Raw genomic sequence first — 25,971 nt, forward strand, 5'->3', positions numbered from 1 at the left:
TAAGTCAAGACACATTTATTTTTTGCTTGGCATATAAAACTGATTCCCTTATGAAACAGAAGTATTGTGACTAGCATACAGTTCATTTGGAGAGGTAGATGGTAAAAGGTTTGAAAACAGTAGCATTTTTACAGTTAGATTTGGCACGTTAAAGCTAAGCTTTTGTACAGACTTCAAACCAGGCCACTCCTTGAGGCACTCTGCCCATACACACAGCAGCAGCTAGGGAAAGATGCTAAAAGATCTGAAAAACAAAACCAAAATGTAGTTAGAAAGTTAAACAAGTATCAATGCTAAATGAAGCAACTCTAAGAACATGTACCTTTAGAGTATGCCATGGGCAGTTATTAAGAAGGGAAAAAGTCCTCAGCTGTTCTATAAAACTATTAGTTTATTTTATAAACTTTTAAAACCATTAAACTATTGCCAAGGGTACAAGAAGATAATCAAAGCTGTTGGAAAAGAACTGAAGCTTAGCACCTCCTGGAAGCCAAACTGCTAAGGGGAAGGACAGGAAAAGTTGTTCCCAGTCACTTGGTGCCTACAGAAATATGGGGCACCTACTTTACCTTTGAAAAGCAGGGGGAGTCTGTGTAACTAACAAATTACACTTCCTCTTACCTCCACAGAGGTGTTGCTGACTGTGCAAACACAAACTCTGTTGGCTCATCATGAAAACACCAGGATTACAACTACAAATTACCCATTTTGAGGAAGTGCTTGCAAGAGAGCAAAGGAAATTTTCCATATAGGTAGTGTCACTCAAACTACTGTTCTAGTGACTTCTGGCTGTAACATCAGCAGAAACAAGTGCTCTGTTCCAGATTTAGAAAGGGGAAAGATAAGGGCTGTAACCGAGAAAGAAAGTATTATGCCTTTTATGCCCCCTGTGTGCGAGACAGAGGAAACGTTATTTCCTGACATCCACACCCAGGAACTACTAGACCATGGCAAAGTTCAGTGGGGAACTGTACAGTTTATTTGGCTTTTTATAGGTTATCAGTCTGTAATGCTCACAGATGATCTGATTTCTTCCTTGAATTACTGCTTGAAGTTGAAGCTACAGTAATGTGAACACAAGTCAGTGTCCAAGAATAATATCTTTAAGAATAGTTGATAAAATTCACAATAGAAATAACTTTAAAAGCTACAAGAACTCTAAAGTACATTTCAGTTACGCGGCTGTAATTCACTGCTCAAAACAACGGGGGAAGCGTTTTTGTTTGTTAGGGCTTAATGCTTAATTATTTAAACTGTTACTACTCTGGTCTTTACTAGCATGAACCACCTTGTTTATACACAAACTTTTCGGAAGCTTTCTACAGTCTTCTTGAGGAGAGAACAATTTTAAAGAACTATTTTAACAACTCGGTCTGACTGTGGTCACCTTTCTATAAAGCTGCTTAAGTAACGCAATTTAAATCTAGCAAACTACAGTTCCTTGGTTGATGTAAGTCAGCTACACAACCAGAATTCTTCAAGGTTAAGACTCACTATGAGATTTCTAAGGATTGTGAACTATGGTTAACTGTGTATCAGGTGCTTTGAAATAATGTATACGCTCTCATCCCCAACAGATCCAAGTCAAGGGGCAGCAGGGAAGAGGAGCACAGTAAAATTATCGTACACTTACTGTGGGCAAAGTACCAAAGTACTGTGACCCTGAGTCTTGTTGAGACTACTGTGGGCCTAAAACTCACCTTTCTAAACAGGTTAGTCTAAAATCTAATCACCAGATTTTTCAAGGAATGCCAGAGTAAGTCTTCACAGTGATGGCAGAAGTGCTAATGAACCTATAAAAGTTTTGGAATGAAAATCCAAAGGAGTATTTAACTGTTTCTAGTTACTGAAACTGCTACCCATGTAGTAGCTTATTTGAGTGGAGTACGGGCCTTGATACCTTGGACTATGTACTTTTCTCTGTTGGTTTAGAGGGCGTGTCCCATAGGGCATAGTGCTCTTCTTGGACAACACTGCCAACCTATTTTTGGAAGTGCTCTGTAGAAGTTTAAGAACCTAAAGTTTGCTTTATCTGCCACAGTCAGGACTCACCACGTATGCTGTTAGGCAAGTAATCCTATGTGAGAAAGGGGAAATAACACCCTTACACAGAAGGAAGATGCAGCAGAATTGATGTATAGCCAGCGTAGTCCAAATAGCTCAGGAGTAGGTGGCCCCACCCCTCCTTTGCTCCAGCAACAGAAACTGGCAGCAGCTCTGTAACAGCTAAACGCTACTCCTAATAGGAACGGCCTGTGTCCAGTACGGAGCTAGGACCAGAACTGGGGAAGAGGGGCCCAAAAGGGGGATCTAGACCAACACCAGCTGCAGAAGGCAGATGTCTCTTCTGAATACTCTTAACACATACAGTCTCACTTAAAGCCAGCTATTTTTAATGACAGAACAGTGTATGAATCGTAATTCAAGAACTTACCACTGAAAGATACCGAAGTAGTTCACATAATTACAAAAATGAACAAACTTTCTGGGGTCTGAATGGATTTGTACTTGATGATACTCCTGTCAGTAGGGGGTCATGTTGTGCGTTCTGCAGGCAGAATTGCTTCAAGTCTGCTGCAGCCTGAGAAACCTAGTCACAATAAAAGCTGGCATTAGAATTCACTGAGCACTTTTCACTGAGGAGGTAACTACATCAAAAAGTACAAATAATACTGCTAAATTGGTTTTATACAACAGTTTCATTGTAAATTTTTGGTTTCTTAAAGGCAAGAAGTTAGGCTTGAATTAACTACTAAGAATTAATTTGGAAATTTTTCATATTAAACTTCTAAGCCTGAAGGGTAAAAGATGAGCAACAAGTTTTGTCAGGTATATGAAGATCCTTGTTTTAGCATAAATCGTTTAAAAATACTGCTTATAGTTTAAGACACTCTACTCAACTGAACTGGTGTGAAGATTTTATCTTCCCTTAGAAAGCCATCCTTATCATGACACAGCGAAGGGGGTTTTTTGGTAGGCTGTACCTACCTAAAAACCGAACAGTGAAAAAACTCTTTGTCTTGCCTTTCCTTACTGTAACTCTGAACTCATAAAAAGGAACGATCCAAGTTTCAGACAGCAGCATCCTCTCCGGTGCCTCCTCTCTGCCGCTCCCCCGGGGTTCCTGCCAGCCGACCGGGCCCACCTCGCCCCGCGAACGCACACGTTCTTGCAGCCACGGCTCCATTTTGGAGCGCCGGGGCCAGGCCAGCCGAGGCCACCTGTGGCACAGCCCGGCCCCAGCCGCCCTCCTCACCGCTTCGGTGCAAGACGGCGCTCCCCCGAACAAGGAAATGAGAGCGGGGTGCGTCCGTCCCCCTCCGGCGGAGCGCCTCGGCCGGGGGGCGGCCCCGGGGGTCCCGAGTAAAGGTCCCGTTGCAGCGGGAGGGCAGGGAAGCCCCGAGAGGCAGCGGCAGCGGGAAGGGACGCGGCTGCGCAGCCGCCCCGGGGCGAGGCTGGGCCGGGGAGGCCCGAAGGAGCCCCGGGGCTGAAGCCCGGGAGAGAGGCGCGGCCGCCAGGGAGGACCGGCGGGGCGGGTGGGAGCTGCCGGCCCCGGCCCGGCCGGCTCCGAGGAGCGCCGCGGGGCGCTGCCCTGGGGCGGTGTGTAATGGCGGTGCGTCCGCCCCGTCCCGGCTCCGCTTCTCACCTTCACGCGAGTCACGCTGGCCTCCAGGCGCAGCTGCTGCACCACCTTCTTCATGGCCGCCACGTTGGAGGAGCCCGACATGATGGGAGCGGCGGCGGCGGGGGACACGGCAGGCGGCGGCACACCCAGCACCGACTTCCCGGCGCGTCCCAAACTCTCCGGCCCCGGCGGCGCCTGCGCAACCGGGGCGACCGCCGCTGCCGCGGGGGGCGCTGCGGGGCCGCTGGCGGGTGGCGGCACCGGCACCGGGAGCGGCAGCGAGGGGCGGGCGGCAGCCCCGGGCCCGGCGTTGTCCCTGGTCCTCGGGGTTCGTGGCTGTTCGCCTGCCAGCTCTGCGTGCCCGGGAAGGGGGGGAGCCGCCTGGAAACGCAGAAATAAGATCCCCCGCCCCATTTATCTATAGAGTGGGTTAAAAGAGGAGACAATATTAAGACCGAGGTGGCAAATATTGTGGCAAAAAAACCCCAGTGAGTTTCTAGTTTGGAGCTTATTTTGAGGGGTAATGACTGAAGTTACTAACTTTACTCTTGCCAGTGTGTTTGGGTCTTGGCTACAGTCTAGAGAGGATGGGTGTTTGCTGCAGAAAGTGTCCAGGAATGACTGCGAAGCCTGGAAAAATGGCACAGGGCGACATGTTGTACTGCAAAGTGCAACGTCTTGCATATACACGGGGACTAATGGGAAGAACTTGTGCCGTAATCTGCTGTGCCTTTGGTCGGGAATAACTGGACAAGTGACGGGGTGTTGTAGTCGGGTCAATCGTGAGAGCTCGTTGCGGTGAGGCAAGTAGAGACACAGGCCATTTTAAATAGGTGCTTCCAGCTGACACAAGGAAATATCAATTCCACTGCGTGGAGCCAGGGCAAGACCTGGAGGGTCACCTGGAAGGTCTGGTCACTCTCGCTGAAGAAAAGATGAATTAGAAACAGCAGGGGTGTGAGGGAGAGCTGGAGAGACGATCAGGAGAACAGCGAGGGTGTTCAACAGGCTGAAAATCAGAGGTTTGTAACCTCTGAGGTGCTGGGAGAGCCTTCAAAGTGAGAGCACTGAGGAAAGTCATAACAAGGTTAGGGCAGGACCATGGTTTATAGTTTATGACAGCATTTTTCTGACATGGTCGCCCGGCACAGTCAGGTTTCCTTGCAGTACTGCGTTTGGCCGGCGCAACGTGCCGTGCGCGTGGCTTGACTGCAGTTCACTATAATCGTCCCTTTGTCAGAGATAAACCCGAGATAAACCCAGACCCTGCAAGAATCCCATTTTGTGGGGATTTAGGAAATCCTGCCTTTAGGAAAGCAGTACAGTTGTGTAGAAAATTATATACAACCGAAGTATTTTTATGAAAGGAGAGGAAATGTTAGGAGGAAATACTCCAGGGCAGATCTCGGAGCTGCAGGGCTGGGATTTAGCAATTCCCCCAGTTACTTAGGTGATACTCACTTGTGTAGAAGGTGTGGTTGAGTCTGTTTGTCTGCAGTTAGCTGGAAGCTTTCTGCCTCAACACAGAAACAACTTTTCCATTTTCATAAATGGAAAGAAGAACGTTAAATGCAAATAAAGGATATTAATGGAGTACCTTATCACGTAACAGATGATCATGAAACTTACTCTTAAAGAATGTTTCAGTCAAAAAGAAGATTAGAAAGCCCACCTGGCACTTGCTGTGATCAAGTACAGGGACCAACATGTCGTTCAGTCAGATGAGACCTCAAACATCACAGGTGAGAGTTTTTGTACTTTTCCATAAAGATTTTTTATATTTCACAAATAAAATTTAAAAACTTTAAAATAAGTGACACTGCACCATTTCTAGGAGACCTGAGAGGAAAAAACCCGTGCTTTTAATGTATATATAGAAAGCATTCTCTTCTGGTTTAGTAACTCAGCAATTGCAAAAATATTGAATATAGCTTATTTGCATGGCTTCTAGTTATAGGGAAGTGTATCGTCCTTGTCAATACCACCTGATTTTCACTAAAAATGTCAAGACCTAGACAATAGCAGTCCCACAGCTACTACAGGTTTGAACACAATCTAAGTCAACCTTGCTCAGAGCAGGCTTAGTTATTCTTTTTGCAGACGTGACCAGGAGCATTTCTGTGCTTCCAGGGTAGCTAATATTAACAACTGTCAGAAATATTTTGAATGTTTTTTTCTTGCTGGGCAGGTCAAGTTGTGGGGCTGTTTGAATCAAGCTTTCAGGGATTTGTGCTTTTTATGAGATGAACAAAGGTAGGATTTCAGCTGAAGGATTCTTATAACCATGGCATGCTCCAGCGTTTTGACTGTTTTTGGTGATCTCTGACCATTGCTGTTGCAGTGACATACAGCAGTAGCACAGGCTCTCTTTTGTCTCATTTCCATTGTTGAGCTTGTTCTAATGTGATTTATTTTGATGCTGTCAGCTGGCATTCAATCACAATTGCTCTGCTCATCACTGTTCTCACTATCTAGTCGTCATTGTCAGATAGAGCCTCACTCTTCTAGTCCATGTGCCTAACGTCAAAGAAACTGTTCCTGCCTCCAGAAGAAAGTACACCTAAGCAAAACAAAGCATATGGGAAGAGGGTTATAATATATCTACAGTTACGATCATTTGTTCTTTATTTAGTTGGTGGAGCTCCATGTTTTTTATGTCCCAGAAGAAGTGTGGAACTTCAAGCTGAATACAGTTCCTGTAGCTCTTGCTAGCAAATTCATCTCAGCTGGATTTATAAGGTGGGTGTATTCTTAGGCTTCATGTACGTGGTAGGTAGGTCCTTTACATTGTCCTTCAGTCATTTAGTCCAGCTGTTGCTCTACAGAGCACAATTACATCTCTCAGAAGAGACTTGTTCTCTAATAATTTCTGGAGGGTATGTGAAGCCCATGACTAGCGCTATGTTTATTTGGACTGTATCAGTCTTAGCTCCATTGCAGCCTTTGGGGCAGACCATTGAAATGCACTTCCAGAGCAGTGCTAGTATTTCTGCAGAATAATTTAGGTTGGAAATTCACAGTCTTATATATTCTTTCTGTCTCCTTGAGCCTGATTCAAAATCTTAAATTATTTTTTGGCAATGGACCAGCTTCAAGACAGAGTGGCTTGATGAAGATGGGACAACCCCTCAATTCCCAGGAGCAGGGATATGACGATCTGAGCTCTCTCAGTCCAGAGAAAGAGCGTAAGCCATGTTTCTCAAGGGGAAGCATTACAGCCCTTGAAAACACCAGCATATCTTCTTTCTTCTTCAGTAGTATTTCTGAAAGGTTGGGCTCTACACCATGTGCTATGTGTGCTCTCAGGTAGCTGTTTAGAGGACTTGGTGAAAGAATACCCTGGTTCCCAGTCCTAGGCCCAAACCTGGTGCAGAGAGTTGCAGTTTTAATCTTTCATAACTTTGAAAGTTTGTTTTGTACTCCTAAACTCTTTACACACAAAATCTGTGTGTATCTAGTGTGGTAAGTAGTAGAAAAAGCTAATAACGTGAAGATGAGTATTGAAACGGAGCTTTTACATACACCTTGTCTGCTCCTGTGCAAAACCTGTCAATTTAGCTTAAACTCCAGGGAATATGGGTTTTAACTAATTTAAATTTAGGCTTGTATTGTCCACTTAAGACAATATACTGTGTAGCTGAAAAGATTGACAGCAGTCAGGTATGAGCATGTAGGGCAGAATGTATTCATTCTCGCAGCTTCTTCTGTTGAAAGGCTGCTCAAATCCAGAGGAAGTAAGTACATGTATCCATTTTGTTTGCTGTTCTAGTCTCCAGCAGAGGTGCAAAATACATGGCCAGAGTAGCAACTTCAAATAATTTCATGTGATTGGACATCTGTCACTGCCCACTGTTCTCTAGTGTAAATTTATTTCACTAAGGGTCAATTCGGAGGTATCAAATTAAATTAGGCTTCTCATTGATTTCAGTGGGTTTATATCTGTCTGGGTATTTGTTGCTTGCTAATGAGTCTTAAACAATTGCTAATCAGTTATTCTATGGGTACTATTGCATGCTGCAGTACTTAAGCATTAGCAATAACTAGCACCTCACCAGTGTATTACTGTCTTTAAAACAAACAAAAAAAAAAATTTAAAAACTTCTCTTATTATAATCTGGGAGAGGGGACCGCAGCCTTGCTGGTACTAACGCTGTTTGGACATTGTTGGTAGCACTGTCCAGTCAGCTTGACTATCCTAGTACTGTCTGAGTCAGCTTAACAAAGGATTCCTAGGCCTAAGTACAGGCCGCTTCCATTAAACATGAAATTAGAGGAAAATATTAAGTGTGTAATTGTCTATGGCCCTGAGTTCTTGTTCCCATGAACTTGATTTCTCAGCCTCTGTGATCTTTTATTTATTCCTCATTCCTCACCACAGAAGCCATACTTTTGTTATTTCTAGATGAGATGGCTGCAATGAACTCTAGTTTGCATTACTTTTAAAGGAACACCCTGAAGCAAATGACTCGGATGTGACTAGTCTTCTTCTAGCCAGTGGCAGCAAGTGAGAAATGTATTATTATATGTTCCTAGCAGCTGCACTGGCAAATAAATGTCAGATAAATTTCTGCCCTACATCTCAGGTTCTGTATACCTAGATTATTTTCTTCCACGATACATTGTAGTTGCTTAGATGTTTTTCCTGCTGTTCATAAATGCCTTAGATTTAGATTTCCCTGCTGGTTTGGATGGGCATTATCAGTGAAGGATGTGCAATGTTAGAATTATCTCTGAAAGAGCTTGCATTTATTGGGTTTCAGAAGACCATTCAAGGGTCATATCTCCTCTGAGACATCAGCTTGAAGGAATCATAGTGAATGAGAGATATTTGAATTATGTATCATCTCTGTTCTCACATAAGACCTTGGAAGGGTGTGTATTGAATTATGTATCCATCTATCAGATTTTTTTTATACATTTGAAATAAATGACATTAGGACTAATACCTGCAGCAAGTGTGGGCAAAAATGGCTGGGGAAGAAATAGGAGCTAAATGTACAGGGACCAAGCAGTGTGGCCTAGATGTGTCTACTCTGCAGACTTTGGTCTCCTCTGCTGCGTGCCTGTGCTCCAAGGCAGATTTATCCTCTAAGTCCAGGGTATTTGAAATAATGCAAGGGAAGCATTGTAGCCCACGGAAGTACTGTGTTTATGAGGTGAAACTGAGGATGTTTTTACATACCTAGGGTGTGAAATGAAGGCATATAGGGCTGTTTGAAAGCGCAAGCAAACCCTGACAGGTTAATGTTGAAGATCTGTCCAAACTGAAGGGATGGCATGTTCTTGTCTATACTGTTTACTTAGAACGGCATGTGCTATCCCCAAGCTATGTCTGTGCATTGCTTGAAGAGTGATAGCTGCCTAGGCCAAAATCATGCCAGGTAGTATACTAACACATAATCAGCATGGGTGATTAACAGTTTCAGGTCTGAATTTGTTCCCTGGTTTATTTTATGTGGCAGTATAAGAGCAATTAAAATTGCTTATGTTGTGCTGCAGAGCTTTTGTGTGCCTCTTGCACATTTGGTTTTATTCTGTGGAGATGTTTTTTATTCTGTAGTGGTTTTTATACTCAGCTCATTACTTTAATAGTTGCATGGTTTCTAGTAGTACATTAAATGATGCAATTAATATTTGCATCAGCTTTCTCATCCTCAAATTATGGCGGACATGTTCACACTGCAGTGTTTGCTTTTGATTTAAAATACATTTGCACGTACACATGCACACACCCCACTGTAAATCTGTGTTGGAGAAGACAAAATCAAAGGAATGTTCCTGCTACTTAAAGTGGGCAATGATGAAGTCTCCTCTAGCCCTGAGTGCTTGAAGGGCTACGTTCTACAGTCCTGAACCAGCCCCAGGAAACTTTGTCACTTGTATGGAAATGCTTGACTGTAGTTTCCAGTGTTTTTGTTCTTCATCTGCAGATGAGCAAGAGCATTCCGAAGGAGTCATTTTCAAATTTCAGCAACTTCCATATTCTCCCTTTGTATGGAGTTCCTAAAATATGAATATTGCTAATTGATGTTATGACAGCCCTTGCAATACAATCTACCATAATGTGATACAATATTCTGACTCTACCACACCAAGAGTCTCTGGCCTATATGTAATTAGCTTCAGTTCTAGGACATAGTTCCCATTTTTGGTCATTCTGTCCATGTAATCCAGCATGTATATAGCAGTATCTTCCCCCTCTTACTAACTAGCCATCATCATTTGATCTTGCAGATGTATTAATGCATAACAACATTCTAGGGTGTCTCCTTTCATCACATTACGAGTGCTACGGGAGAAGCTTGGAGACTACCTGGGTGGAGTTGCAGTTGCAGATAAATTCAAATTTTTAAAATGCATTGGGAAAAAACTAGCAGTGGTAAGTTAATATTTTTTTTCTTTAGTGCTCTTCTGCTTTATAGTGAAAACCACAGATTTTGTTCTTGCAGATTAAATAACATCTCAAGAAAATACAGATAACTTCAGAAGCATTGTTAGCATTTGTTTTTAAACATGCTGGAGCATAAGTTCCTGTCAGAGCACATCTACTTCCCCAAACACAAAGATGCAGCTGGACAGGTATATTTGAAACATCCGTTAAAGCATCCAGTGTAATTAGTTGCCATCCAGTGAAAAGATGCTAGTTTTGATAAGACAATGGATTAAATATGACAAATCTGGTTGCATTTAAAAAAAAAAATCCTCCTAAGGTCATTATTACCAGTACATGGTTGGGAATATAGCACTTGAAGAATTTGCAATGGAAGTTGAGGAAGTCAGAGTTCCTCTAATGGTTCCTGCTGTGACCTGCCCAAAAGCCTTTAAAGATCAGTCTCTGAATGAAAACTTCTCTGGATGTATGTTTATGTTCCAATAATTAGTCCAGTCATACAGCCTCATATTAATGCGATCAAAAACCTACGTCTGTGAATCATAACTTTTCCTCACACTGATTCTCTATATATTTATATCTTAAAAACTATAGCTAAAGATTAAATAAACTTGAAAATCAGTCTGTCTGAAAGCTTTTCGTGTAATACACAAAGACTTAAGTGATATACATAGGTATAGAATACTTTTTCACTTCTCATTTCACCTCTGTTTCTCACAGATTTGGAAATTAATGGCAAGCTGGAAATTTGGTGCTGTTCTTTATTTCATTTGTAGTTGAGTTATCACTAGGGTTACCCACATGGAAGAGTAGAATAAATACTAAGTAATGTGCAAAAACTAGGTGGAAAAATCTGAAGAGAAACTTAAAGACTGTGACACAATCTGAATCCAAAAATGTGCATATGTCTTCAAAGAATTGAGGTGGTTTTAACTGCATGGTAATAAGTAAGGTGGTATATTTTCTTCTCCACTGATAGTTCCTAGATAAATGGAGAAATTTTCCAGCTTCCTTTAGAATGTCAGGAATTTATTAAAGTATTTTACTTTAATAGAGAGTTAAAGATAATGGTAGATAAAAGTGAAGACTTTAGTGACAAATTAAAGGTACAGTTTTAATGCGGGGTATTTACTGTTGCTTGTTGTTTATAACAAAGTGTAAAGCAATAAACGAACTAACTGGTTTATTTGTTGTTTAGGGTCATGGTAACCTTATTGAATTACATCTCAGTGACCAAATATTTGTTGAGTGGGGCTTCTCCCTGCCAAGGTTTTCTGTTTCACAAGAGTAGCAACGTAATCAGTACTAAGAGCTGTACCCTACTTGCAAGTAAGGGTCTGTAAATGAAAAAGAAACATAAATCTAAACCATGTTCATTTTCTCTTGCTTTTCTTTCATACAGCCTGTCTCTCTTAATGGTGAATCAATGGCATTGCCTGGCCATTATTGAGAACAGAATTTGGCCCCATGTTTAGTTCAATTTAATTATTTAAATGTAAGCTCAGATTTCTTTTTTTCCTGTTCAAGCACATCTTTCAAATATACGTTGATTATCTTAGACTTTGCTTTTAGGACAACTGTTGAAATCTGAATATGTTTATCACACAAAGAATATCAAAACAATAAATAAGAAGACATAAGAGAGACGTAGGGGGGTTTATGTATATATACATTAAATATTTTGCAGTGGTCTATCAGGTAAATAGAGAAAATTGTGTCATTTTCATTCAGATTCAGCTTGAAGCAACTTCTGGTAAAGACAGCCTTTCTTACGCTGTGACTGTTGGATCAGGTCCTTTGAACCATAAGAGAAAGTGCAAAGGGTAAAGGAATTTATTCAGTTCATCCATGTACTCATGTGGGTCTGATTTAGATTTTGAAAAATAGACAAAATTTTAGGGCCATGTCAAAAAATAGAATCGTATTCTGTATTCCTGCTTCCCCATCAGGGCATTACAGATGATAGTGCTGGTTAAGAAAAATGTACTATGTAAAGAAGATGATAGAATACAGAAATTAAGTCATATGCAACATTATTGGTAAAAAAGTGCTTTATTGATTATGCTTCCATTCTTTATCTTCCAAGGTGAATGCCAAGCAAGAAACGGAACTGGAACTGAGGTCATTTGCCCCCCCTTATGTATGTATTTTATGGCTTTTAAGCTATCATTTTCAGAAACTTTTTATATTGCACATTTCCTCTGTTGTTTCTGATTAATATACTGCATATTTTAGGCACTTTACCCTGAATTATATTTATTACCTGGAGTGGAATGCTTTGAAGATGTTTATCCATTGTCATCATCAACTCAACAGAGACATCACTTTAATGCAGGAGCTAATGGATCAAGATTACCCAGTCTTCCCCAACAAAAACCTGAAAAAAGCAAACGATTTTTAGAAAGCATACAAAGCAGTCATCGGCTAGAAAATCAGGAAGTGCACAGTCCTGTGAAATGGGATGGGCCAGAACCTGTTCCAGTTTTGCACACAAAACACGAGCAAGACCATAACAACAGGATTCAAGAAAAACAGATACAGTTTAGAGAAAAAGGCAAGTTTAACCAATGCAGTGGAGGAGGATGATGAAGGACAATAACTATTGTGGTTAACATTAACAATAAAATAATACTTCTCTTTTCCAATATCAATTATTATGCAGATCAAAATGGATCCAGTGGATCTCTCTTCTCCAGTCCTGCAGAGTGGGAGTCTGGAGAGAGTGATATGCTATTACAGACATCTCAGCAAAATCATCTCAGCCAGAATCAAAAAGAGCATAAATCTCCTAAGTGGAATGACAAAGCCAAAGGAACTGCTCTTACTCTTCATGTAAACGGCGGTGATGAACAAGGCCAGAATAACCAAACACCTCAAAATCACATTGAATATCAAAAGGGTACTACTGTTCATTGTCATCTTTTTGGTAAAGCATGCATTTTAGAAAGTTGGCAGAGTAAAGCTGAGTTTTAAGAAATCTACAGTTACAGCATGAGTTGGCATATTGCTGTCAGAACAACAGTCTCATTTTAATAACCATAATAATATCTTTCAAAGAGCTATAGCTTTTACTTTGGATGAGTGCTTTATCACAGTGTACTGATACAGGGAAACACTTCGCTATAGTTTGTGCATTTGTCTAATCTTACATGAAAATAAATTACTAAACAGGTACTGTAAAGACTGGAGGATAATGATCCTGTAATTCAACAGCGATTTTAAATGAAAGTATCTTGTTATCAGTACATCAGGGAAAGCATTCAGGCACTTAAACTTTCATTGTCATCTTGTCCGTGGCTACATTACTACTGAAGAGGAAATGTTTCCTCCCCTCGCTCCTGTATAATGTTTATTTATATGCTATTGAACAGTGACATTCCTAAAATGAGAGGTGGAGAACTCTTTGGAGGGGTTTAAAGCACATATAAGCTAGATAGGAGTTCTGTGCCAAAATAGAAAATGTTGTTTGGAAGAGACCTGTTAACTACTACTGCTTTAAAATGGCTTGTCCTATGGATACTGGCAGCCATTAAATCTCTGAACAGTATTCTAGTGTTCTTAATAATCCTAAATTTTTAGTGATTACCAAGAAAGAAATTATTGACACATTTAAATTGGATTGGAATGACCAATGTTATTTTAACAACAAAATTATAACAAACTGGTTTTAAGGAAATGCTTTTGAAGGACAAGTTTTAACTTGAGTAGTATTTTACAGTTAATGTAAAAAAGGTGGCTTTCATTCTATTCCAAATTTTTAATGAATAGGTATTAAATGAGGCAATATTATTTTTTTTCATAGGTATGGGCACCTTATAGATCTCAGTTAGAATGATATTCTGGGATATCCAGTACTTTGAATAAGAAAAAAAAGTTTGGGTATTGTCTTTGAGATGTGTCTGGAGAGTGTATTAAAACAGGTTTTCATGGATGACTTTTTCAGTAATTTCAGTTCCAAATCATAATCTGTCAAAAATAGCTTTGTCCCTCCATCATCATGTTAACTGATATTAAGTATGAGACCACTTAATATACAAATATGTATGTATATTTACATATATATGTGCATATATATATGATTGAAAAGTTTTCCAAAACTTTCTTGTACATGATGAAGGATGTAGGACTTTGTAGCATGAAGTAAAGGTAATGTCTGTCAGCAATTTTATCTTGGAATATTTATTGTATATATTTTAAAGCAGATAACGTTTATTAATTAATATTTAAATGCAAAACATTTTGCTGTCCCTTTCTTTGCTGGCTGCAGTTTGTAGGGGATCTCCAGTCTCTGAAAGCCAGAAAGTGTTAGATACAGCATTAGTTTAGGGGAGGTGAAATAACTACGTGGTTTATCTGTGATAATCTTTCCTGTACAAGTTACCAGAATTAGTTAGATACAAATTCTGAAAACAAAAATACCTTTCTTAACCTTTATTTCTTTATTTATCTTTATTTCTTTCTTCTGTTATTCATACAACATTTCCATACCCCAGAGATAAGCTTATTTATTGGATTGATTAACTGAATTTCTAATACAGGTTGGAAAGGTCAGGCATTGACAGCCAAAAAAAGCTTGAATTCTGTGAGTATAGTCTATATATTTTGATCATCATTATCCTGTCACAGAACTAAGCACCAAACTGCTTGTTACAAACATGGAAAATAATAAGCACCAAAAAGATACCAAACTAAGAAGACCCAGAACACAGGATTCTGGAATTCCTCAAACAATGAAAGACCAAACCACAGAATATGTACACAAAACCCAAAGGTTAGTAAATTATGATTCTGATAAAATAATGGACAATGTTAATTCATAACTAGAAAAATTTTTTACAGACATCAAATAAATTTTAAAAAATGGTGAAAAAACAATTTTGTTACATGAATTTTCACTTGCTGCTTTGATTTTATCTCTAGCTTGCAGCAACATGGAACTAGCAGCTCTATAGCTGACCCTGGTGAAAAACTGGATAGTCAGGTGTGTTTTTCAAGGTAACATATTCATAGTAATCTGGAGCAATAAACATAGTCCTCCACCTACAAATAGTCTAATTTTATAAGACAGATAACTCATTAGAAATATGAAAGATTCAAATATAGGTTTGAGAGTAATTAAGAAAAATCAATACATGCACTGGTACTTTGCAGATTTGCTAATGAAAAATAAGCTATATTGCTAAACAGTGAAGTCATCAGAAGTTATATCTCTGGTTATCATTTAACAGGAACTACATATACAATAATTACTATCTCAGTCTTATTAATGTTAGCTGAATTTTTTTTACAGCTTCTTGACTTAACATTTTATTGGTTTTATCGGTGACATTTTTATAATTTTGTATTTCCTGTGAGATAAATCTGTCTTCTTTCAGGCAAAACTTCTGATAAGAAAAACTATAAAATTCTTTAAAACATATGTATGACATAGTTATAACATCAGAATAAGAACATATTTAGGAAGGCACAAGACACATGCAATCATACAGCGAAACAGCTGTCACTATTAACTGTCATCTGTGAGCTCTTGTGCAGAAGTGATTGTAGTGGAGCCTTACGAAAATACTAATGAAAGTGAAAATCTGCTTTTATAGATTTTGATTTAGAAATGGGCAGTCCAGCCTTCATAAGCAATGAGCCAGATGGCAGCTTTGAGGTCGTGCATGGGAGTGTCAGTAACTTGTGGGGTTATGGACATGGGCAAGAACAATTAGCAGTAGTCTACATTTCTGTCCATATGTTCTCTGCAATATAAGTGTTCAGTGTTCTGATTTTATTGGCAGAGGTCCAGCTGTTTGTAATTTAGTAAACATTTGTACTGGTAACAGAATAGAAAAGCTTGTATGCAGAATTCAAATTCAGCCCTCCCACTTGCTCAGGCCACTTCCAGGGCATATGTCTAATACAACTATTCAGGATTATGAGTTATGTGCTCATAGTTGTGTCTTTTGACTCTCTAGGTATATCAGAACAAGAAAAATCATCTTACTCGTCCAAAAGAAGATATTTCACCTCCTAGTCTGCCTTTTCTAGTGCTTTCTGTAAATCCAGCTCAAGTTCCTGGAATTCAGGCAGAAAGTGAGTATGTGATTCCAAGAAGTTGCAGGGGAGTGAACATTTAGTCACGACTGAATAGTTAGTGAAAACAGAAATACCTACTTTATGAAAGAATTTGTACATACGTTCAGTCACAGTATTGTTACAAATTTTAATTTGTGGGTGGAAAAATCCAAGCATTTATAATTCCATGGGCTATTCATAGCACAAACAGCATGTCAGGTTCCCAGCATTAGAAAACCCAACTTGTGGACTTGGGGTTGGAAGGAGAAAAGGAGGGGGATTGGACGAAATACTGCTGGCTCCTCTGAATGTAGCAAAGAAAACCACTAGTAGTGTTGCCGAGGATCCTCCGCTGTGGTGGTGGAGGAAGATAGTGAGAAGGCAAGTGATCGACCTATTGTTGCAGACTAGTGAAAGTCTGAGGTACCATCCTGCCTACGACCAGCTGGAGTTTAAGGCAAGATTTTGCTATAGTTGATATTGCAAAGTATTTTGAGCAGGAAATAGGCTTTTGAAGGCTTTCTTGGCTTCATGTGGCAAGAGTTTTCAATGTATGCAGTGTATATATATCTTGAATATATAGTATTGGTGATACATTGTCTACGAATATAAAAGGGTGTTTACTTGTTTGTGTGTGTGTATGAATGCTGGATTTCTCACTTTTTTCTAACGCATCGGCCATTTTGAAAAATGTTAGAGATAGTTTATTAAAATAAAAGAATTTCTGCTGCCTGTTCTGACAGAGATTTTGGCATGATTTATGAATGGTGCATTACAAAAATCTTGACTGAGCCTTCCTGCTTACAGTATCCAGATGCTTGCTAAATATAATTATAATATCTTTAGAAAACAAGATGGTAGAACAATTGCAACAAATGAAGAAAGACAGAAGGCATATGGAAAAAACTAGAGAAGAACTGATGAGTAAAGCTAGAGGGCTACTGGAACAAAATAAGCTGAGGAGATACCACGGTACACTTTTAATTTCTTTTGGAATTTGGAATGATTGAGAAATGACACTGAAACCAATGTGAAAATCTCTGTCTCATTGTCAGTGAGCTTAATTACAGAGAGAGCAGTTTGCTAACCAATAGCTCTGAGAAGGCTCATTTGGATAACAGTACGCCGGAAAGATTCAAGGTTGCAATGTTTCCTTCCAGTTTTTTGTGACAGCCTTATAAAAGCCAGGATTTTTTTAGATTTATAAACCATTCAAGTTGTGTCCCGTGCATGAACAGTGCCCAGAGAGCTACTGCAGGCCGCTTAGCTGTTTGAGGGCCAGGGCAGCCAACATATTCTAAACTGCCTTTAGCTGATGCTTACAGAGGTTTTTACCGTGTTGATAGGGCTTCTAGTCAAATTGCCAGCATAATACTTTCTGTTCCTCCTACCTAATGGTATTCAGCTTATGGCATGGAAGTTACAAGCCCATCATGACAAACTTGACAAACCGTGGTTTTTAACAAGGTAGATTCTCATCGAAATCCAGCCCAAATTTTCTTTGTAAAATTAATTATTTTCAAGTTTATACTTAAGCTATCCTCCGTAAGTCACATTCCAGTTATACAGAGATGAGCTTTAATCACTATGATATTTTGAGAGCATTCGCTTTGTATTTAAATACAGCTAAATCACCTGGACTCTCAACTATTACTTGTAGCTTTGTTGAAAGGAGACAAGGCAGTTATTCTCTGAGGGCATGGCTACACTGCACTCGGCAGCATGGTGAAGTTATATTTAAAAAAACTAAATTGGGTACTTGAAGCAGTGAATCTGTAGCATGGAGCTGCAAGGCAAGCTAATTTACCCTGATGAGATAAGCCCTAAAAGGCTTCTGCATTGTCTTAAATTATGTTACCCAGTTAGGTAAAATAAAGGTTATTTCACAAGGATTCAAACAGCTTCTGCAGGTTCTTTAAGAAGCATCTCTACCTCTGAATTACTTTTGTCAGACCTGTAGAGTTTCGTAAGTGCACTTGCAAACATGTTTCTTCACAAGGTATGAAAGGAAGAGCATAGTCTGTAGGAATGGCGATCCAGTCTGTATTTAATATCCTCCTAAGACTGCCATGCTGACAGTCACTCTCAGTTACCTACCATATAGTCCTCCAACAGCTGGGTTCTTTGTGGTAAGTTCCTGAGAAACAGTTGTCCTGATTTCCTAAAATATGCCTTGAAAGAAGGACTCATTTAAGATACTTTGCAGACTAGTGGACGTATGTGGCCGCAAGACTGCCTCCACACTAGGCACAGGGAGATTCATGTGCCAGTTCTTGATAGCACGTTAACAACATAGGAGGATTGATAGTTCTGTGCAAAGGTAAATAACTGTTTCCCATTATCTTGGGACTTCTGTGTAAAACTAAGCTGTTTAAAATCTCTGGCCCTGCAGAGCTCAAATTCTGCATAAATCTACAGTGCTAAATATTTTGCTACAGTAAAGCTGTGGACTTTGGACTGAGGTGGGCATACCAGTCTTCACAGGTCTGGAGCGCTCACTGTGCTGCTGAAACCTGCAGAACAGCCAGGCTGAATGAAATTTTGGTTTTGGTGTTATATCTAGGGGGACAGATAGAGCCTTTTGTTGCAGGCGATTGTGAGAAAATTCAATTGCATTCATAGTGAATGTAATTTTAATGAAGATTTTAATGAATTGCTGTTTTCAAAGAAACCTACTGCTGTATTTTAGTGTGTGCATTGGCCAGCTGAATCTGGTGAGATCAGTTGGTCATGCCTGTCTTCAGTAGGCTTTATGATAAGGTGAACAAGACCAAACAGTGCTACTGTATTCCTGTGTAGTTCGTGAGGAATGGAAAAAGAAGTACTTTGAAACTAAGAAAGCTACGGTTTCACTGGAGGGTGCTTTAAACAAACTGCGACGAGATTTAGAACTTTACCACCAGAAATTACTCTTGCAATTGGAAGCCAGAGATAGCCGAAAACAACCAAACAATATGATGAACTCCAAGGTATTTGCTTGTATTATTTAATCTCTCTTCTTACACAGCCTACCTTTTTTGTATAAAATACAAATTAAAGTAACAAATTCATCACCAACCAATGACTTGTAAACTAGCTTTAAGAGCCAAATATCCCTCAATGGTCTGAGGTATAGAATTACTTCAGCCCATTCTTCAAAAAGTGCTTGAGTCTGATTCTTTCTGCTTTGTGTTTGTACAATACCTTCTCATAACAAAATCCCCTTCTGTTCAGTACGATTAATGAATTGCTCAGTTCTATGTTGTTCTCATCATCCCAAATTTCACGTACAGAGGTAATGAATTCTAGTCGTGTTTGGAATACAAGAAACATCTCTGAGGCTCTTGGACTGGTTGCACCTGAACTATTGTGAAACTGAGTCTTGTGTTACATTGTTGGAGTCAAATCATGGGAAGTTCAGAGAGGAATTTAAAAAAGAAAAGATAAAAGGGGGAAACACCCTTCCCAATAGCTGTATCTGCTCATTTTCTAAACGTGTTGATGGAAACAAGTCTAATGGCCAATTTGAAGTTAGACCAGGAAAAATAAATGTCCCTTACTTCTGTCTGAAAGGTGGGAGAGCATATACACAATCTAAAGGCGTATGTTATAACAAATATGTATTATTTGAAGTATCTTAATATAAATATCTACAATATAAAATATTAATAAGGCCAATATTACATTATATTACTAGCTATGTTCAAATATGTTATTGGTCCTTTGGGGTGGGGTAATCAGGTTTTTTAGGTCTCTCTGGCTAGGAACAAAGGGGCCTTATGTGAAGGACATGCACAACTTCGCATGCATACAGCAGTTAGTTATTGGCTAGCTAGGATTTAACGAGCTATTAGGCTAAGCACAGGTGTGCTCTCCGCCCCTCATAAGCTACGTGCTGGCCAGGCAGCCATCAGTCAGGCGGGAAGGATTGGGCTCTCGGGAACAGATCCCAGTGTCGCTGGTTTCCCCTCTTCCACCAGTTTTGTCCTCACTAGTGACTCAACCCAATGATACAGTGATTCCTCAGTGTTGCCCCTAACTAGTCTGACGGCCCTGCCTGGTTTTTTTTCCTGCATGACAGTACCTTTCATGCTTCTCCAGTGGTCTGAGTCAGGGTTACACAGCTGTGTGGTGTCAGAGCTGGGACTTGGACCCTCACAGGCAGGCAGCTACACCCCTGGGTGGGGAGAAGCTTATGGCAGGAGCTCAGAGAGGAGAGGCTACAGATACCACTTAATGACCCCTTGTATGGGCAACTTTATCGCATCGTTTGCATCAGCTGGCACTTTAATAGCATTTTTAAAGGCTTAGAACATCAAGAAAGTACAACATACGCCCCTCAGCGTTATTGACTTCAAGGGACCATGGTTGACTTACAGGAGCTGAGTAGCAGAACCTACGTTATGAAAACATGAATTTTAGTTTTACAGGTTAATTCAAAGATAGGCCCACCCACAGCCACTGCTGAAATGATGTGCTATGTAACCAGTTTGTTTGCACTAAACATCACGACTGTAGCAATCTCATCAATAAACGTGCTGTGACATTGTGATGCTAAGCCTGTGAGAGAAAAAAAATACGATTTGAAGCATGTCTTTTCATTATAAATGGGGAGAAGCCATAAAAGATAGCACATTGTTTCGCAATTATTACTCAGGAGATCTGGGGTGCGTCTTAACTTCCAAAGCAATAGGGAATGGAAGAACCTCTGCACCCCACTGAAGGGCTGGCAGCTGCAGGGAGCTGCACTGTCTTGGAGAGCAGACTGCTTATAAACCAGAGAGCCCAGCACTCATTAAGGACTGGAAAAAAGCAGGGGAGCTGGAAGCATTTTAGACGATTGTTTTTGAGCGGTGAAGTAACACCCAAGGAATGAAGAGATACGCTAATGCTGCATGTAAAGTTTTGTTGTTGTTGTCATTGTTTCGTATAGAATTACACAATCATCCGGATTGCTACAGTGCAGCATGAACTTGATCAGCTGAGGAGGAAGCTGGATGATACAAAAATGAAACTCGTAATAGAAATTAAGGTATTCTGCCTTTTAAAGCAGTCAAAATGTTACTATGTATAAAAAAACCTTAGATCTTCCCAAACATTAGATGATGTAAATAACTGCTAAACAGTTCTTGTTTTATGCTGTTAGTTTTATGGAGTTAGTTGTTGTAACTTTATCACCTTAGCCAAATTACTCCAGAACACCAGGTTAGTAGACGATTTTGAATGTATGGCATTCGAGGACTTTGATTTTCAAGGTACTATGTAAGATAAGCTTCACAATCTCTTTCATAAGATTCCCATTTCACTCTAAAGGTAGTTGAAGGAACATACTTCAGGGAGGCACTGAGCAGTAGTAGACCATGGCTAAGGAAAAAAAAATGATGTGGAAAAAAAAAGAAGAGAATAGCTCTCCAAGCAGATGGCAGACCTCTTCATCTGCTTTATTCCATACTAGTGCTGCCTATGGCTCCCTTTGGGAGGAAGATGATGGTACAGGTTGTCCTTCACATTGTATAGCTTTTCAGCATTGAATGCTTGAAATAGGAGTCCTCTCCATCACAGAGATTGCCCATGCCCCTCTTTACTGGGTAATCAAGGGTGGATGTACTCGTTATGCTTCCTCCGTTGTATAACAAGGAGTGGAAAGAGCAATGAATCTAACAGTTATCTCTTAGAAGCACCAGGCAAAGTATTGGAGAAAGCAGTGCTAGAACTAGGCTAATTAGACATGTAAAATATTAGAGATGAAAGATGTATCCTGTATTCAGCCATCCTGTATAGAATTCAGTCTTAGTTATATAAACCCATATGCATGTGAACTCCAAAAACTTCCTTCAACTACAGTTCCTTAAATTCCTGTTTTTTCTGCAGATGAGAAAGCAGGCAGCATCTGATTTGCGAGCCCTGAGAGCGGAACTGACACAGAAGAAGATTCGTTCAGCTTTAATTCTCCAGTCCAGAAAATCAGAAATTTAAGAGGCTGACATGACTTTAACATCTGTAACGTCTTCAGAAGCTTTGTAATGTATACAGAAACTCAGAATTTTTAAACCATTTCTTTGTATGTTCTTGAAGTTATCTTGTAAAATCGACTATATAAATGTGGAATTTGTATACTAGGCTGCTCTGAGGTACTGCAGCTCACTTCTCACTAAATCTCACTCTTACTGTAAGATTAGTCAGCTACTTAAACATACAGTTTAACCTAGTAACGTGTCTAAAATGGAGCTATTTTAGAAGTGCAAATTACTGAATTGTGATGTCATGCTGGTATGCTGCCCTTCTTTCATTAGCAAAATACCTACTAAGCAAATAAACCTATGATCTATAACCTCCTGTTCTTATTTTCAGGCACAAACATTTGATTTTTGGAAAATGATTAAAATACATCTTCTGTAGAACTACAGCAACAGTAATCCTTTACTTAGCTATTTATCTAAGTGTATTTTTGTCATTGTAAGTATGCCTACCTATACATTACCAACTTATTATTACCATATTATTACGAAGTATGACCAAAATCTCAGATAATCTCACCTTATTTCATATCTAGGTGGCTTTATTCCCTCTTTTATTAGGAAAGCCACATGGACATTAACCTTGTTCTGTAAGTTAGTGGAAAATGCAAGCTTTGTCTTGGACAAGCTGTAATGATGATCCTGGTCCTACTTGCAGTATTGCATACTCTGTTTTTAAGCTGAATCTCATGCATGTGCTTCGGTAACAATTCTGTGACAGTAATCACAAACCTCTTCCTGACAGTCATTTTCTTCTAGCTCTCCTGTTTGCTTCTTTACAGTTCCAGATGTTATTACGTTAAGCAAAACAGTAACATGCTAGGAATGAGTTAAAAAGCTGACAAGGCTGTATTTGTTACTGGAAGTGCAACACTCATGGGAAATCAGGAATACAATAAGAAAATTATGCAACTCTCAGAAGGACTAACTTCCAAATGTCTTGAGTCAAACCAAGAAAATCCTATCTTTCCTAAAGATAGGCTTTAACAAAGATCTTTAGTGCCAAAGTATTACATTAATTATTAAAGCTCCAACTACTTTTGCTCAATTCAGGATTGAATTCTACATCCTGTATTTCAGAATTGTGTATTTAAGGCACAAGCACAGGCAACTACCTACTGGAAAATCTGAACCCAAATTAAAAAATAAAAAATATCAACTTCTGATTCTTGACGGCTGCAGGAAGGAGAGTTTCTATAATAAAGTCCTCTGGCCTTCAGTTAGGATTTTGTAGCTTGGATGATCTGCTCCAGTAGACCTCTCAATTTCACAAATATCTATCTCTCAGTATTTTAGCATATGAATATAAATAGTAATATAAATTCTGGAGTATCTATATGTCAAATAAATTTACCAATTTCTGCTAAAACCTATAGACCAGAGTTTTAGTGTAGAGCCCTCTGATTTTCCAAGGGAATTTTTTTTTTTTACTGTGAGAGCAGTAGGCTTCGCCTTCTACTTTCCACCACCTCAAGCAGCCAGAAGTCATGAAGTCTTCTCAGTAGCCATTATGGTAGTGCTGCTATTCTATGGTGTCTTCCCAGTAACTATTTAGCAAGGCAAAACCAAAACAAAACAAAAAAAACCACCCCACAACTGACTACATATATCTAATTAAATAAATTGTTTAATTAATGGAGTCACTTAAGCAGGGCACAGTTGCACTTTAATCTGGTTGTGAAACAATTCTGAGAGGCAGCGAAGCACTGTGGGCTGTAAGCTGTGGAACAAGTAAAGCATAGACAGACACTGTTTACCAACCTTAGTGAAGGCAGCATTTTATTTAGCAAAAAAAAATTCCTGTAAACACCAGTCCAATCTTTCCATGACTACAGATATTCTAAAAAGTTACACAGTTTCTGTAGGCAAATTATTTTATGAAACACATGAACTAGACAGAAAATGTAACTTCAGATTATCTCAGAGGCAACACCACATAAAAACAAACAACAGGCTACTGAATGAATCTTAAAGTGCGTGGAAAAATACATATGCAGTTCATTAAATAAGTTTCTGAGTTCTAGTTTTCAGGAAGTAAAGAAGTTTGAAAACATCACCCAAGTCCTCTCCATGTAAATGTTCCCTCTCCAAGATAAGATCCAAGATTTTTTGGCTTTTGAAACTAAGGAATTTACATGATACATAAACACAGTGAAGCTGGAGTTTATTGAATGTTCCTTTCTAACAAGAAGTCTGATAAAAATCTTAATGGCAACTACTTCATGTTACATAATTTCTTCAGTCTATGAAATATTTTAATCTCTAGAAGAGTAGCCAAGTACAAGCACAAGTTCCACCATGTTGCTTGTCAACCACAAACTGTCTCTCAGAAAGCTGAGGCTGCACCATGCCACCCCAGAACAAATCCCTGCTGCACCAGGCAGCTTTGCACAGGACCAGTGTTAGATTGCTCCTCTAAAGCCACTTGGTCTTACTTGTTACCAGATGCTCACTGGGTTCAAGCTGTACCAACTTACGGTAGCTGTGAAAAATGAAAAAGATGAGCAGTCTTAAAAAACAAACAAACCCGCTGCTAAAGCAACATTGGAGCTTTTTGAAGAATGAAAATATGGCTTTGCATACAGAATGACGAGATGGATTTGGCTAGTTCTTAAAGTTTTTCTAATCATGGTTTATTTAGATAAAAGTCAAAATCTATGATAGTATATGCCATAATAAAAAATGTTTTTAATCGTTCTAAATCAAGGGTTCATATAGCTCTTACGGTGTCAAGGCTTGCCACATGGCTTCAGTTTGTTGTTCCACTGCAGCTTCCCTGGAATAGTCAAGACTGTTTCCATTCCACATGCCAATGCCCCTTAAACCTCGACTCTTCACATATGCTGCTTTTAGAGAGATGCTGCGAGGGTCATCATACCATACTTGGTGGAAATGACCAAGAGAATCCTAGAAAAAAACATTTAAATGCTGGTGTCGGTACATACCTTTCTATATAAACATGATACATCGTTAAATTTCATCAAGTTTTGATAAGTTTTCTGTTGAACGCAGTGAAAAGTACAATTAAGAACTCAGCTATACAAGCTACGTTGATTTACATAATGATACTTTTTTGACTGCCAAATTATTTTTCACACAGGACAATTACAAATTTTAAATCAAATACTTGCCTACTTTTTTACTTGTAGAATCTAAAACAGTGATACATTTTAACTAACGGTAGATGAAAAGACTTAGTTCATTTGCATTTTAATAATTTTTTAAAATACAGCTAAAATCACAGATACATCATCTAACCTAACAGGTGAATTTAGTTAGAGTTTAAGTGCTTTTTTCAGCAATAAACAGTTTTAGAGGAGGTTGTAAAATTTTGTCAAAGTTACGCTGCTTTGACCAGGTCATTGCTTACACCTTTTAATCACCTACATGTAAAACTTAAAATGATATCTCAAGAAACACGACGAAATGCATACATTGTGTTGTTCACGTAAGCACAATCATTCATGGACTCCTTCACTATGTCTATGTAGAAACCAAATGCAGAAGAGGACATGCATGCAAGCCGCTGGGTTAGACAAAGTTAAGAGCATCTCAGAATCTGTTTTTATTTAAATCAATCGTCATCAACTCATACAAATAACTAACAGTGAAGGATGGAGTTATTTGGCTTCTTTGTGCCAAAACAACCTTTTTGACATGATACAGTCTTGAGAGAGGACTGCAAAGTACTAAAGGTCTTTAGTACTGCTGTAGTCTTCAGGCCCTGCACCCCTCTTTCAGACTAGAAATTCAAGATATGGACATCCAGCCATCCTTTACTACACGAGAAAAAGAAGCAGAAAACACAAATGGAAGAATCTAACCCTGAAAATTTTAATCGAAGAACTATGGTTCATGAATATTTACTCCACAACGTGGTGTCTTACAAAAAGACATTT

At 39.4% G+C, this 25,971-nt stretch overlaps 3 protein-coding genes across 5 annotated transcripts in view; 1 reads left to right on the plus strand and 2 right to left on the minus strand.

Moving 5' to 3' along the window:
- GNG5 (G protein subunit gamma 5) lies at positions 1-3,838 on the minus strand. Its single transcript, XM_075098031.1, has 3 exons — positions 3,647-3,838; positions 2,435-2,590; positions 1-244 (listed from the first exon to the last, which is right to left on the minus strand). The coding sequence occupies exons 1-2, from the start codon at positions 3,725-3,727 to the stop codon at positions 2,465-2,467; spliced, it is 207 nt and encodes a 68-aa protein (XP_074954132.1). The 5' UTR covers positions 3,728-3,838; the 3' UTR covers positions 1-244; positions 2,435-2,464.
- SPATA1 (spermatogenesis associated 1) lies at positions 242-24,266 on the plus strand. Of its 3 annotated transcripts, none has more exons than XM_075098028.1 (13): positions 242-1,712; positions 6,258-6,364; positions 9,860-10,004; positions 12,103-12,137; positions 12,333-12,570; positions 12,679-12,915; positions 14,643-14,787; positions 14,937-14,997; positions 15,977-16,094; positions 16,923-17,048; positions 18,876-19,045; positions 20,989-21,087; positions 21,927-24,266. In XM_075098028.1, exons 3-13 carry the CDS (start codon positions 9,980-9,982, stop codon positions 22,029-22,031), a joined length of 1,359 nt encoding a protein of 452 aa, XP_074954129.1. In that variant the 5' UTR covers positions 242-1,712; positions 6,258-6,364; positions 9,860-9,979; the 3' UTR covers positions 22,032-24,266. The 3 variants fall into 3 exon arrangements, with proteins under 3 accessions (XP_074954129.1, XP_074954127.1, XP_074954128.1); XM_075098026.1 differs by lacking the exon at positions 242-1,712 and adding an exon at positions 3,806-5,367 and having other exon boundaries at positions 9,887-10,004; positions 12,103-12,156; positions 12,252-12,570; XM_075098027.1 differs by lacking the exon at positions 242-1,712 and adding an exon at positions 3,806-5,367 and having other exon boundaries at positions 9,887-10,004; positions 12,103-12,156.
- Positions 23,825-25,971, minus strand: part of CTBS (chitobiase) — a 6,455-nt gene continuing 4,308 nt past the window's right edge. The window contains exon 7 of the mRNA XM_075098030.1: positions 23,825-24,979. Coding sequence (XP_074954131.1) covers positions 24,794-24,979 — 186 coding nt within the window. The 3' untranslated portion in view covers positions 23,825-24,793. The remainder of the gene's footprint in view (positions 24,980-25,971) is intronic.

This window comes from Phalacrocorax aristotelis, chromosome 6, assembly GCF_949628215.1.
Source record: "Phalacrocorax aristotelis chromosome 6, bGulAri2.1, whole genome shotgun sequence".
Taxonomy (NCBI): domain Eukaryota; kingdom Metazoa; phylum Chordata; class Aves; order Suliformes; family Phalacrocoracidae; genus Phalacrocorax; species Phalacrocorax aristotelis.